At 40.6% G+C, this 12,353-nt stretch overlaps 1 protein-coding gene across 4 annotated transcripts in view; it reads left to right on the top strand.

Moving 5' to 3' along the window:
- Positions 1–2,912: 2,912 nt before the first annotated feature.
- The window catches only part of LOC309372269 (FRAS1-related extracellular matrix protein 1-like), a 104,622-nt gene continuing 95,181 nt past the window's right edge, over positions 2,913–12,353 (top strand). For 3 of the 4 annotated variants that reach the window (XM_081915669.1, XM_081915671.1, XM_081915672.1), the window contains exons 1-5: positions 2,918–3,209; positions 7,978–8,484; positions 9,318–9,412; positions 10,435–10,730; positions 11,602–11,801. In XM_081915669.1, the coding sequence (XP_081771795.1) occupies positions 8,245–8,484; positions 9,318–9,412; positions 10,435–10,730; positions 11,602–11,801 (831 nt within the window). In that variant the 5' untranslated portion in view covers positions 2,918–3,209; positions 7,978–8,244. Of the gene's footprint in view, positions 3,210–7,977; positions 8,485–9,317; positions 9,413–10,434; positions 10,731–11,601; positions 11,802–12,353 lie in introns of all 4 variants that reach the window. The other variant, XM_081915670.1, reaches the window with a different exon arrangement.

Raw genomic sequence — 12,353 nt, 5'->3', positions numbered from 1 at the left:
GCTCCTAGTTCAAATGGTAAACTTGGGACAAGCAGGTCAGTGAAGATAAGCTGGCTCAGGCCCTTAAAGCAAGTGGTACAAAACCCCCGGCTCCTTTATATCTTGCATGCAATTCTTTTTCTGGGAGGGCACTTGCGTTTTTAATAGCAGAACGACAAAAGACATTCTGCAAGTGACATTTCTATGCAATGTGGGTGCATTGATAGAAAAGCTGCCACCTGCCTGTACACATTAGAAATTGCCCAGGCTTGTGAAAGAGTTTTGTTTTTTTTAAGCATGCCCTGATAATTTCAAATGCATAAATTCATATTTAAATATGTATAGGCAAAAATTCAGAACTGGAAGGCTAGGGCAAAATGTCTTACTCATCTACTACATGGAACATTTGAAGCATGGAGTTTTAAAAAATTTGACTAAGAGTGCTTTGTTGTTTATTTCCATGTTTAATGGTTTTAAAAATGCACGTTAAGCTCAGTTACTAAGTTGCCGCTGCACTTCTTCAGGTAGTTAGCCTGAAACTAGGTAGTTTAGCTTGGATCATTCTCCGTGATACAGCTGGTCCCCCACCTCAGCTGCCTTGCGTGCTCCCTCAGGCAAAGTTAATTCTTTATCTGCCATGGGAATTGTCTGTGGCAGGGGGAGTGTCAGCCTTACTGAAGTTTTTTATGATGAGTCATGACATGCTGACACTCCAGTTCAGTACACAACAGTCAGAGAAGTGTATAAATTAGCTGTTGCCTTCTGGAGAGTAGCTTCTGGTACACTCTTCTTTGAAGACTGTTCACTTCATCCTTTAATATTAACTCTCTCTATGTAAGTATCATGATTAGCTCGCTGATGTATTATGTGTATCATGCCACCTATTTACACATTGGTTGGTAACTATTGTACATGTTTTTGGAGCGTCATTCAGTCACATGGGTTGTTCTGTTTTATCAAGTTCCACCACTTTGCTTCTGATAAGGTTTCTGATAAGGACTCATCCCATTGGTCCCTCTATGTCTATGACCTAGAGGTAGCTCTTTTTGACAAACTGGTTTTTTTAAAAAATGGACCAAGAAATTAACAGAATTGCACCTCGTGCAAGCTGGGTGCATTTTTAAAAACAGGTATAAAGTTCTAAAAATAAACAATCCTAGCGAAAATCCACATTTGTGTTTGGAGAGACACTGCATTGTACTACTGCCTGTGAAAATACTGGTTGTGTGCAAAGCCGCTATGTGTGAACAGGCACTTCATAAGTCAGCAGACAAGAATATTATTGGATGCTTTGTATAACTTGTTCTGAGCTCTTTATTGCACTGCAGTGTAACTTTCCGCACTCTTTCTGAACTAATTATTAAACACATATCCAGTGTGTTCCTAGTGAACGTTTTTCTCCAAATGTGAAATCCTATGTGACAAAAATGGCTACATCTACAAACAAGAGGGAGGGATCAACAGGCTTGGGGAAATCTCAAGTTTGATAAAGTAGGAAAAGTTTTTAGGGAGAGAAAACAACAACCACCACCACCACCAGAAGGGGGGAAAGTCATCTCTCCAAACATCCCAAGGAAGAGCGATCATACTCAAGAGTGTACAGAATGTCAACTGACCATGGTGGAGGGGAGAACATAAAACGTGGGGGGGGGGCAGTAGAATGGAATATTCTAAGAAAAGCTTTGGGTGGGTGGTTGGAGACCTGAACCAGAGCTCCTCACATTTTGTTGCAGATCTCCCTCCCTCCCCCTCATCTATAATAGCCTGGTGCTATTTGGACTGATAGTGACTAGTCCTCCTTGCAACAGTGCGGGATCAATTACAACGTTCAGCCCTTGAGGAAGTATGGAACCTGAATGAATTCTTACAGCTGTGATGGGGCAATCAGCTTGCTCAATTGTTTGGGCCACCAGAAGCACAATGGCTAAGTTGTGCTAGGCAGGGAACAAAGAGAGGCAGGAGTGCAGCGATAGAAACCACCTACCAAAATGTCAGCATGCAAGCAAACAAGCACTTATGACTTGTAGTGATGGTTAGGTGTTTTTGAATGGCTTTTCCAGAGTGAGGTGATTAAATGCTTTTAAAAGTACAGGATGGAATTCTGAAAACATCCTTGTCGAGTAGATGCTGTGAAAAACCTGTGCGTGAGAGCAGCACTGATTCTACAACAAGCTCCCACATGGAAGCAACCTTGCAGAATTAGGCTCTGATCCAGAGTGACTTCAGTGGACCCAGCAGTGCTTTCAGAAGTAGGCGCTCCTCTCATGACTTGACATTCTGCTTCCAAAAGGAACTTCAGAATTGGCTTCTAATACAGCTAAACCTGCTGCCAAAAGGGTAAAAATAAAAATAAAAATGCCATTAGTATTCTCAAACAGGGAGTGGACTTTGGATACATCAAGGTTCCTTAAATTGGGTCTCAATAAACTATCCTGGTAAGTTTAAGATCTGCTACAAAATTACAATGGAGGCAGGGGAAAGAGAACATGAAGGCAATTAAATAATATCACACTGTTTCCCTTCATGTTGGCCTTGTTTTCTTAATGGTTCAAGCCCCATTAAGCCCTCAAAAACATTCTGAAATACTTCTAACAAATACTAGGACTGAAGTTAGAATTTGTGCTGTGTGGCTCTTAAGCATATTTATCCAGAAGTTGCCCCCCCCCCCCCTGAGGTTAAGGTGGCTTCATGACTAGTAGGCAGGTTTTGGATTTCAGCCTTCACTTCTTGTATCTTTTCTGCAAAAGAGGTCAGCTAAATCCCTATTTGTCACAATTCCTTAATTATCATGGAGCCTCTAATCCAGGCCACAAATTCCTCACTGCCCATTCTCCCTGAGTCTGTCTCTCTCTCTTTTCCCCCCTTCAGAATGCGTATCTAATAGCAACCAATGACTTTTCCTATTTTCTCACTTGGAATCTGTTTTGGAGCTTGGAATTGCTATCTCACTTGAATCAGTAACATCTGTGAGTAGTGGGCCAGCTTGACTTAGACAGATTTCCTGCATTTTAAGGTTTTGTTTTTTTTCTTCCCCCTCTGAGGAGATTGCTCTGGGACAATTACATTTAATGCTTCTTATTTCTTTCCCTTGCTCTGGGTTAGCTTGACTTGAAGGATTTGAAAGTGACTTTGAGGAACATTACCACCATTTTGAAAAAAAGTTCCACTTTCAAAGCACTTGAAAAGAAAAAGTTTGAGGGGGATTCCTAAAGCTGTATTGCAGCTTGCAGGTATGGCTTTGATTTTTCCTTTTCTTGGCAGGCTTGCTAGCTTTCCATTCCCTTTCAGAAACATTATTGGGTGACTAGAGGACAGGCATTTAAAAAAGGAAGAAAGAAAAACTGTTATATTAGACAAGAGCAGACAGAAAAGGTGCTGCAATTTCACGCTCAGAATTAAGTAGGCACTTTGACTTAAAATGCCCGTTAGAAAATATGCTTTTCAGTACAAATAGCATGACTGTGTATTTTTAAAATATATACTGTATCTGGTGTTTACAAAAGACAGAAGAGCATTATTTTATTAAATTCAAAATATGTTGAGATGTCTCCTCTCTCTGCCATAGGAATATCCTCTAGCAAGGTACTGTTTTTTTCACCAAATTAAATGATTGTGCCTTGGCAGGCTAAAGAAGGATGTGTTTGCTGCTATCCAAACTGCAGCTTTTCTGTTTTGAAGACTTCTTTGTCGTGGCAAGTGATCTTCTTGTTGCTGGTTCAGCAGACAACAAAGGTGTCACTCTCCCTTTCTAGATGGCTGTTAATAAATTATTCATGCAACTAGCTAGGAATCTGGGTTTTCATGTGAATTGCAGTGGCATTTTTTTCTTCTCCTCCTGCAGACTCCCACCATTTAAATAGACTTTTTTTTTTTACACACCTGCATGCTTCAGGCAATCAGGTGTTTAAAATCACAGATGGGCTGTTCTGCTCTGTCTCTCTCCCCCTCCCCTCCAGTGAGTTGCTTATCAAAGGAGTCCTGTGGATACTTTTGTCTTTTTATCCATTCTTGTGTGGGAATTCTACCCACCCCCCTAAACTAATTAGCATGAGGGGAAAGGGGACTCTAACGGGACTCTGCTAATTAGCATTGGGGATCCCGTAACTTGGCTTATTAATTTTAAACTTAAAAGATGCAGGTGCATTTTCAGCCTTGCTCTGTAGGAGAGGGAAGCTTTAGAACTCCTGTATTGCCCCCTTGCAATTGAGAATAACTGGTGTGTGTGTGTATAAAGTCTGTCAGCAAATTGTCTAACTGCTACTGGAACTGAGAACTGTGTACAATGAAAGGACTGATTATGTTCATACTACTCTGTTTTCCCATGGCAAAAAAAAGAGTGAGCCCTGCAGCTAACAACAAAAGGTGGGTTACTAGCAGCCTCGGTGTCTCGAGGAAACAGATATTTTGCATAAGAGGATTTTTTAAAATCCAGATTTGTGAAAGACACGTAACTGCTGTTTGAGTTGTTGTTGTTTTAAGTTGGAAGGTGAAAAGTGAACATTGTTTTAAGTTGGAAGGTGAAAAGTGAAAGCATAACCAGTTTCCTAGATGTGGTAATGAAGTAAAATAACTGTATGATAAAGGTGGATAAGATGTTATGTTGTTTTACAGCAGCAACAATATACAGCAATTAGAGATGTCCATATCAGCAGGGAGCCGCAGTGCACCTCACAAACGAGCAAGGCTTCTCTGACCTCTTTTGTACTGTGACAGGAATCAGCAGTGTGTTGTACTTCCTGTTTTGGTGCTTCATCTGTAACATTCAAAAATGGAAAGTTGCCATCTTGTTCCCCCATATGAAGATACATGTAATGTCTTAATGGAGGAGACTCACTGACTCTGTTTTAGAACTTTACAGAAGCAGTGGTATGCTTCCTGTTTTTAGCACTTAATGGAATGTGTGCAATCACCAGCCACACTCAGTTGATTTCCTGAAGGCACAAAGGCTTAAAGAGGTGGTGGGAATACACATGCAACTATTACGCACAACCTTCACTTGTCTGGTGGACTGCTTTTCACACCTTCACGTGTTCAGCATTAAGATCTGCAGCAGGTTTAAAAATATGTTCAGTTCAGAAGCATCCTTACAGTTGAGAACTTTGCCTTATCAGAGTTTCCAAATGTGGGGAGGTTTCTGCACGTGTTCTGCTGAACACATGTGGAAACTCCCTTTGGATGTGTGGAGGTCTGAACAGTCGGCTGTATGTGGGGATGTTGGAATGCCTACAGTTTTACTTCAACTCAAACACAGCATGGACCTTCCCATTCTTGAAATCAGGCCTGGGAAAAGGTAGACTTGGTTTGCCAGAAATGGCCTGGGCAGGCAAATCTCCAAGCCCTCTTGGGCCTAATTTGGCTCCTCACCACCGACTTAGACAATCTATGATTGTCATAGATGACAACCTGTGTGTTCTTGGCCTTTAAATGAACTTATGTGTTTTATACTTGGTCACTTAAAAAAATTGTGACACTTGGAGTTTACACACTTGTATGTACATAATTGTATTTTGGAGTCAAGATGCATTCATGCCAAACTCGGAGACTTATCTTCTGAAAACTAGGGGGATGGGCTAAAAGCCTCAAGGAAAGAGATACATATATGCACCAAAATTGTTTTCTCAAAATGCATTCTCAAACTCTCCCTGAAAGCCGAACAATGGGGGAAATAATTGACAAGGGATAAGTGCAAGATAGTAGGAACTCCCCACACTTATTTCTTTTAATAAAAGATTGGGATTGGGGAGGATTTCAATTTGCTCCATAATTTGGAGTGAACTCCGCTGATATACATCTGACAGGCCATTCTTGGATCATAATATAGACATGTGTAGTGCTTTTTTCTTTAAAAAAATGTTTAGGGGTATTCTCATTTTGACTCAAGAAAGTCACCCTTTTATAGTTCAAATTGGGAAAAATAAATACAGTAAATGGACAAAAGTACAAAGATTCACAAAATGTTTAGGGGTATGCATACCTCTGCGTTTCCCCAGAAAAAGAGCACTGGACATGTCTATTGGATCACACCTAGCATGGTCAGCTCCTACACAGAATTAATTTTCTCAACACTCCTAGTCCATAAAGAATAGGAGAGCAATTAAATGGTTTTCATTTTTTGGGGTCTTGGTAGCATGTAAATTAGTTCTCAGAGTGGGAGGAAATGGGAGGATTCTACAAATTAATTATACTATAAAGTAGTTACAATTTAATACTCTCTTTTACCATTAAATCTTATGGAATTGTAACAACCTGTCTGCATATTATTTATTGTGGCAGTAAAATAAATGTTGGACAAAATAATCTCTTATATTGTCTCATAAATGGTAAAAGGAGGAAGTATTTTAAAATATTACACCAATGTGTCTTGTCATTTATTTATGATAGTCGGGGAAGAATGGCTTGAGGAGCACACTACAGTGAAAACACCTCAGAAGGAGAAGGGCCTGCTGGGCTTGTCTTCATTCCTGCTCTTGTTATCAAATGGCGTGATAATGGAAAGAGGAAGAAATAAAGTCACCACCTATACAGGCACATCCTGGGCTTCCAGAAATAGTTGACAGTATTTAAGCACAATCAAATAAAAATAGTCAATTGATGGGTCAGTTTAGTTCGGCCTCTCATTTTTCTCACCCTTTGTTAGGACCAGATAAGCACAAGCTATATCCTGGGTGGAATATAGCGAGGAACTGTGTCAGAGACAAACTGTGGTTCTAGTTGACTCCCAACCAATGGACACCAGCAGATTGGGATGGTTGCCAGCCTTGCTGAATGTGGAATAATATTTGAAAGGCATTTAGCTGTTTGTTTTTTACCAATAAGCAAGTATTAAAACTGATGCAATAATAAAGCTGAAGGCATAATGTTGTCAAATAGCTTTAAACATGTTTTGAATTGCAGACACTGGGCTAGCTCTAAATTAATTCGGTTGACCTTGGTCCCATTGAATTCAAGTTGATCATGACTTAAGTCCCATTAATTTTAATGGGAACTGAAAGTAGTTAGTTTAGTCTGGATTATACGAGTTATTCCATCTTCCATTGTATTCTGATAAAGCTTTCCTATGCAGATTGGCCACTTTGAAAGGGGAAGAGTTTCCTCTGCTATTTGTCTTTGTTTTTGCTTGTGCCTTCTTTGTTGGAGGGCCTTTTACAGTGGCCTAGGAATATGCATGCTGCATCTGCCTTCCAAACCTATTTCCCTCAGTATGTTCTTTCATGAAAAGAGGCAATGACATTTCCCACTAGGTGGAGTGAGGGAAAACATTGCAAGTACAGTGGTACCTCAGGTTAAGAACTTAATTCGTTCCGCAGGTCCGTTCTTAACCTGAAACTGTTCTTAATCTGAGGTAACACTTTAGCTAATGGGGCCTCCCACTGCTGCCGCTGCACCGCTACCATGCGATTTTTGTTCTCATCCTGAAACCTGAGGTACTATTTCTGGGTTAGCAGAGTCTGTAACCTGAAGCTTCTGTAACCCGAGGTACCACTGTATAATGGAAACCAACTTTCTCTGCCTTCTTGAGTGTGATTGCATCCTCATTGTAACTGAGTATTCGTTTAATATTATTTTAACATCCTTCATAAGATTACCTTGCTGTTCACCCCACTGCAAATGACATTGTGTGTCTGCTGCATTCTGTGAGTTTTAGGGCACAATCTCCACCCACAATCCAGCAGCGGCAGGTGGGCAGAGCGGCTGTGCCCCAGAGACTTGAAGCTTTCTTCTGTGCCTCCTCTGTCCAAAGTCTATGAGAAATAAAATCCTCATTCCCCAAGTCGATAGGGAACAACAACACGGACAGAAGTCTTAGAAAAGGAATGATGTTGGCAGAGTGGAAGCAGCGAAACGTTGCATGGAAATTGGACCCTACTCATACTAAACTTTCTCATCGTGTATTTTATTATGCATCTGAAAAGCATGTTTGTCTTCTAAGCTACTGTTCTGCATTTGCAGTACCTCTTCTTGTTCAAGTAGAGTAACTCTGATTTCTTTGAATAACAGGGGAGCGTTTGCTGTCCACTGAACACTGTCAATTGGCACATGTGAATCACTCCATTGTAACATCCTAGCTCCTGAACTGCCTTAGAGAAAAGCATTACTGCTAAGTAACTTCGTTTTATTTCTTGAAGATAAAATGAGCCAAAGCACATTTAATCCAAGGGATAGCGGAAGTTCTATTTCTTGAGCAAAAAGAGAACAGTAGTCCCAAAATACTATTGTAGCAATTGTTGCTTTGAATGACTTAAAGGAAGGAGCAACACCGAGAAGATGGAAATTATGAATACTTTTGTAGCATTGACTATTTTTATTGTCCTTGAGAATCTTGAACCTCTAAGAGGAGCCAAGCTGGTCCTGGTGAATAAAGAAATCCACGTTGAAAGAGGACGCACTGCGTACATAACTGAAAATGAACTACAGTTCAATATTTCTAACGAGAGAGATTCTTGCAAGGTAGAGGTGGTTTTAAATGAGCCTGTGACACAAAGAGTTGGGAAACTTACACCTCAGGTAAGTATCATCAGTCCAGTTTCTTATTGGCTTAATTTCTAATTAGATATGAAATGCATGTCAGTTTGAATGGAACAGCCATGTTAGCTTAGCCGTTCTCATGTTTATGGCTCCATTGTCTCAGTTCGAATCAATGCCATGTCATGAATCTCAGTTTGAATCAAGTCACGTCCTTGCTCAACATTTACACACCATAAAATTACCTCCTGAATATGAGCAAATTGTGAATGCCAATGTGAGGGCATGGAAAAACAGCTTGCACATGAGTGGTCTCACCCTGTTCTCCTTGGGTTGGCTCATAAACGAGCAGAACTCCCCCCCCCCAACATCATAAATAACCCATCTCCAGTTCACAAGCCAATTCAACATTTGCAAATAACCTACACATTCACCCAATCTCCTTCTCTCACAACCCGCCTATTCCTTTCAACACAACTTTTCCATCTTGGACAGCAGAAGTGGTGCTCCAGGAACAGCAGAAGGTAACTCTATACCCTCCCTTCCTTCCCCTCTTCTGCTCAGCATCTTTTTTATGACCTCGGAGGGGGGGAAACCCCAATTGCACTTGGGAAACCTATTACTCAAGAGTAATAGGGTTTTGTAGGGTTTGAGGAATTCAGAAGCTAGAGCCTAGGGGCACTAAGAGTAAGGGGTTTAAGGGCTGCTGGAGGGTAAGTGAATAACTCTCTGCCTTGGCTTTTCATTTGTGGTCCTATACAGCTTGCCTCGCTTTTGAATCAGGCTTTTACAAGCTTCATTCACTAGGCCTGAGCACTGAATTTTTGTGGAACAAGTCCATTTTGCTCATTATTTGTTTCTGTTTCTCCTGTTAGGTATTTGATTGCCATTTCTTACCCAATGAAGTGAAATACATCCACAATGGTTGTCCACTGCTAAATGAAGACCGTGTGATGTTGAGAGTATACAGGTTTTGCCTCGTTTTCCTTGAATGCAGTTCTGCATATATAATTATTTTAGGAGGATACATATATTTGTTAGCATTCCAGACTCTTAAACAAGGGGGTGCATATTGGCTTCCTATGGATAGCCCCCCAGAGGGCAAAAAGCAGCTTCAGGGGGCCATTCTAGTGGAATAATTGCATTAAAGCAAAGGGTTAAGGGCAATCTCTTGTACCAGTTTTCTGCTTTAGATTGCAACCTCCAAAGCTGCGTTCTGTCAAACAAACAAAAACAAAAAGCACACCACTATTACAAAGGAATGAACCTTTGACTATTTTTGTTGTTGTAATTTTTTGCCTGCAGTTCTATGTCATTTATCCATCCATAGTATTTTCTTCTGCCATTTCAGGAGTGGCTGCTGAGTCTATAAATAATTCTGTCAAAGGGTGGGGGGTTATTCCCCATAACAGTAATGGAGCTTTGCTTTTCCAGATTGGAATTTTGACCCAAACCAAATAAGGCAACCTCCAAAGCCAGGCACACCGAAACTCGGCCCAGGGATGACCATTGGGTCCTGTTAGCTAGGGATGATGGGAGTTGTAGTCCCAAAACAGCTGGAGGGCTGAGTTTGGGGATGCCTGTCCAAAGCACTTCAAGATCAAATCAGACTTGTTTCCAAAGTGCTGAACTGGGATCCGGAATACAGCTTGTGTCCAATGCACACCCCTACTATCAATGGCTACTAGTTATGTTGGCTATGTGCTATCTCTAATATCAGAGGCTGTTATGCCTCTGGTCTGATCCAGCAGAGCTCTTTCTCCCTCATTATGTTTGTAATTCATTAACTGGTATTCTGTTGGAAAAATCAAAGTCTATATTCTCTGTGCAGAACAATAAAAACAGTTAAAAAGCTGATTCCTAGAATCAAGCAACCCTTAAAACTTTGTATATGGTGCCCCTAAAATGTTAGGAGGGAATGTTTTGTCTTCTAAATTTCATGCAAAGATTATCACTGCTCACCAGGAAGTATTTGCCGTCTCCCTTTTACAGGTTTACAGAACTGGAGACTGCCGTAGAGATGTTTACTCTTCATATAGTGATAAGAAGCCCCAAACTGAGTCTTGTTCAGTTTGGACAAACGTCTCTAGAAGTTCCAGAATTCTTTGGGGTTTCTCAGCCAATTGACAGAAACATTTTGACTTTCAAGTACAACAGTTTAGGTAAAGCCTGCACAGTGAGGATCTTGTCGTCTGAATTACTGTTTCCTGCTGTTGGGCAAGTAGTTGTTGAGGACTCTAAAATACAGAAAAGTGAAGATGTATCAACATACACCAAACAAAAGAAAGGTGATTTTTAATATTATTTAACTTTCCCCTCCCCAGCTGTAAGCTCTTTCCCCAGAATTGCCTTCCTCTTTCTCACATTCAAAAATGTATTTCATTTTGAAACAGCTCAGCGTTGGCTTAGATGAAAGGCTTATTTCAAGCATCTGAGGGGACAGGGTGGTAGGATGGGGTTCTAGAGTCACCCTGTTGGCATATGTGAGCTTGTAGTCACTGAACTGGCATTACATGGCCTGCGTTATATTCAGCAGATCTAGGGGGATCCCTGATCCCTCACCATTGTCCAGCATGCACGATTCAATCCTTTAGACCAACTGTCTAGTTAAAAGGGTACAGTAAGATGCTGGGAGACGATATTAATTGGGTTCTCTTTCAACTGGAAAGAGAATGAAGAAGAATGCATTCCCACTGTCCTGGTGGGAATATATACCCATGAATTCTGAAATGTGTTTCCAGTTTTGATCCAGATTAAAGCAAGGGTGTATTAAATAGATAGTGTTTTATTTTATCTAGAGATCTTCTGTTAACCCAGTCATTTAGATAAGAGGTTCTGCTGAATATGCAAATACTGTAGGGCATCACTACTGAGCTAGAAGTTAAGTCTTGTGGCACTTCAGGGCGTCAGAATTGCCACTGGATTGGCCATGGTTCTCTGGCATGCAGATCTGTGTCTTTAGTGTGCACAACCCCCTGTTTCAAAGATTGTGTAGCTTAAATTAGAAGATTGTGTAGTTTAAATTACAAGGTCATCCAAAGTCTTCATTCAATATTCAGAATGTGTAAATCCCTTAAAGGTTGCTTGTGTTATTAAATAAAAGAAAGATCATTTAGAAGGTCAGAAATAGTTTGTTCTAAAGTTGTGTTTCCTCCTTAGCTGGACAATCCAAACCACCTTGTCCCAGCAATGGTGCCTGCCATTCAGGATTGAAAGAAATACACCTTCTAAAGATGAGCTGTGAAGACTTTCTGGAGATGAGACTTAGGTACCAACACCTCAGTCCCCCATCACCTGATAAGGATTATATATCCATACAAGTAGAAATCAGAGACAAAAAGAGCAGATTTCAGCTACAGGTGAGGATAATGCAGTGAATCATATTTTCCACACAACTTTCTGTTGTTGTTCCATACTCCCAACCTCCCTCCAAAAAAACTCTAAGAAAAAATTACTTGCATGTTAATTTCCCTGGCTATGTTTCAGATTCAGTACATGCTGATTGTGTGGCAAGATGGACACTTTATTGAACCCAGGAGGAGGAGGAACTAAATATAGCATCTCTCTCTCAGCGGAGCTGATGGAGTGGCCCTGCTTCCCATTCTGCCCCCTACCTCACCCACTGCTGCACCTTAATGGGATGTAATATTACTATTACAATAGTATTTGAAAATTCAGTATAGTTCGCGGATTCATTGCATTAGTCATGTATCTGTCATGAAATTTGTGCTGAGAAGTGCAAATTTCAAAGGATGTCTGTTTTTTCAGTTTGCATATTGTGAATTGGGTGTTTTTGCCTTTTAATGCCAAGCTGAATTCAATTTCTCCCCAGTCCTACTTGGAGCACATTATTCCACACAAATGACTACCAGATACCACAAAATATATGTCTTAGCACTTGCTCCAAATGT

This window comes from Podarcis melisellensis, assembly GCF_964234715.1.
Source record: "Podarcis melisellensis genome assembly, chromosome: 6".
Classification (NCBI taxonomy): domain Eukaryota; kingdom Metazoa; phylum Chordata; class Lepidosauria; order Squamata; family Lacertidae; genus Podarcis; species Podarcis melisellensis.
Note: the sequence above shows the minus strand (reverse complement) of the source record. Positions and strands in the feature narration are given on the sequence as shown.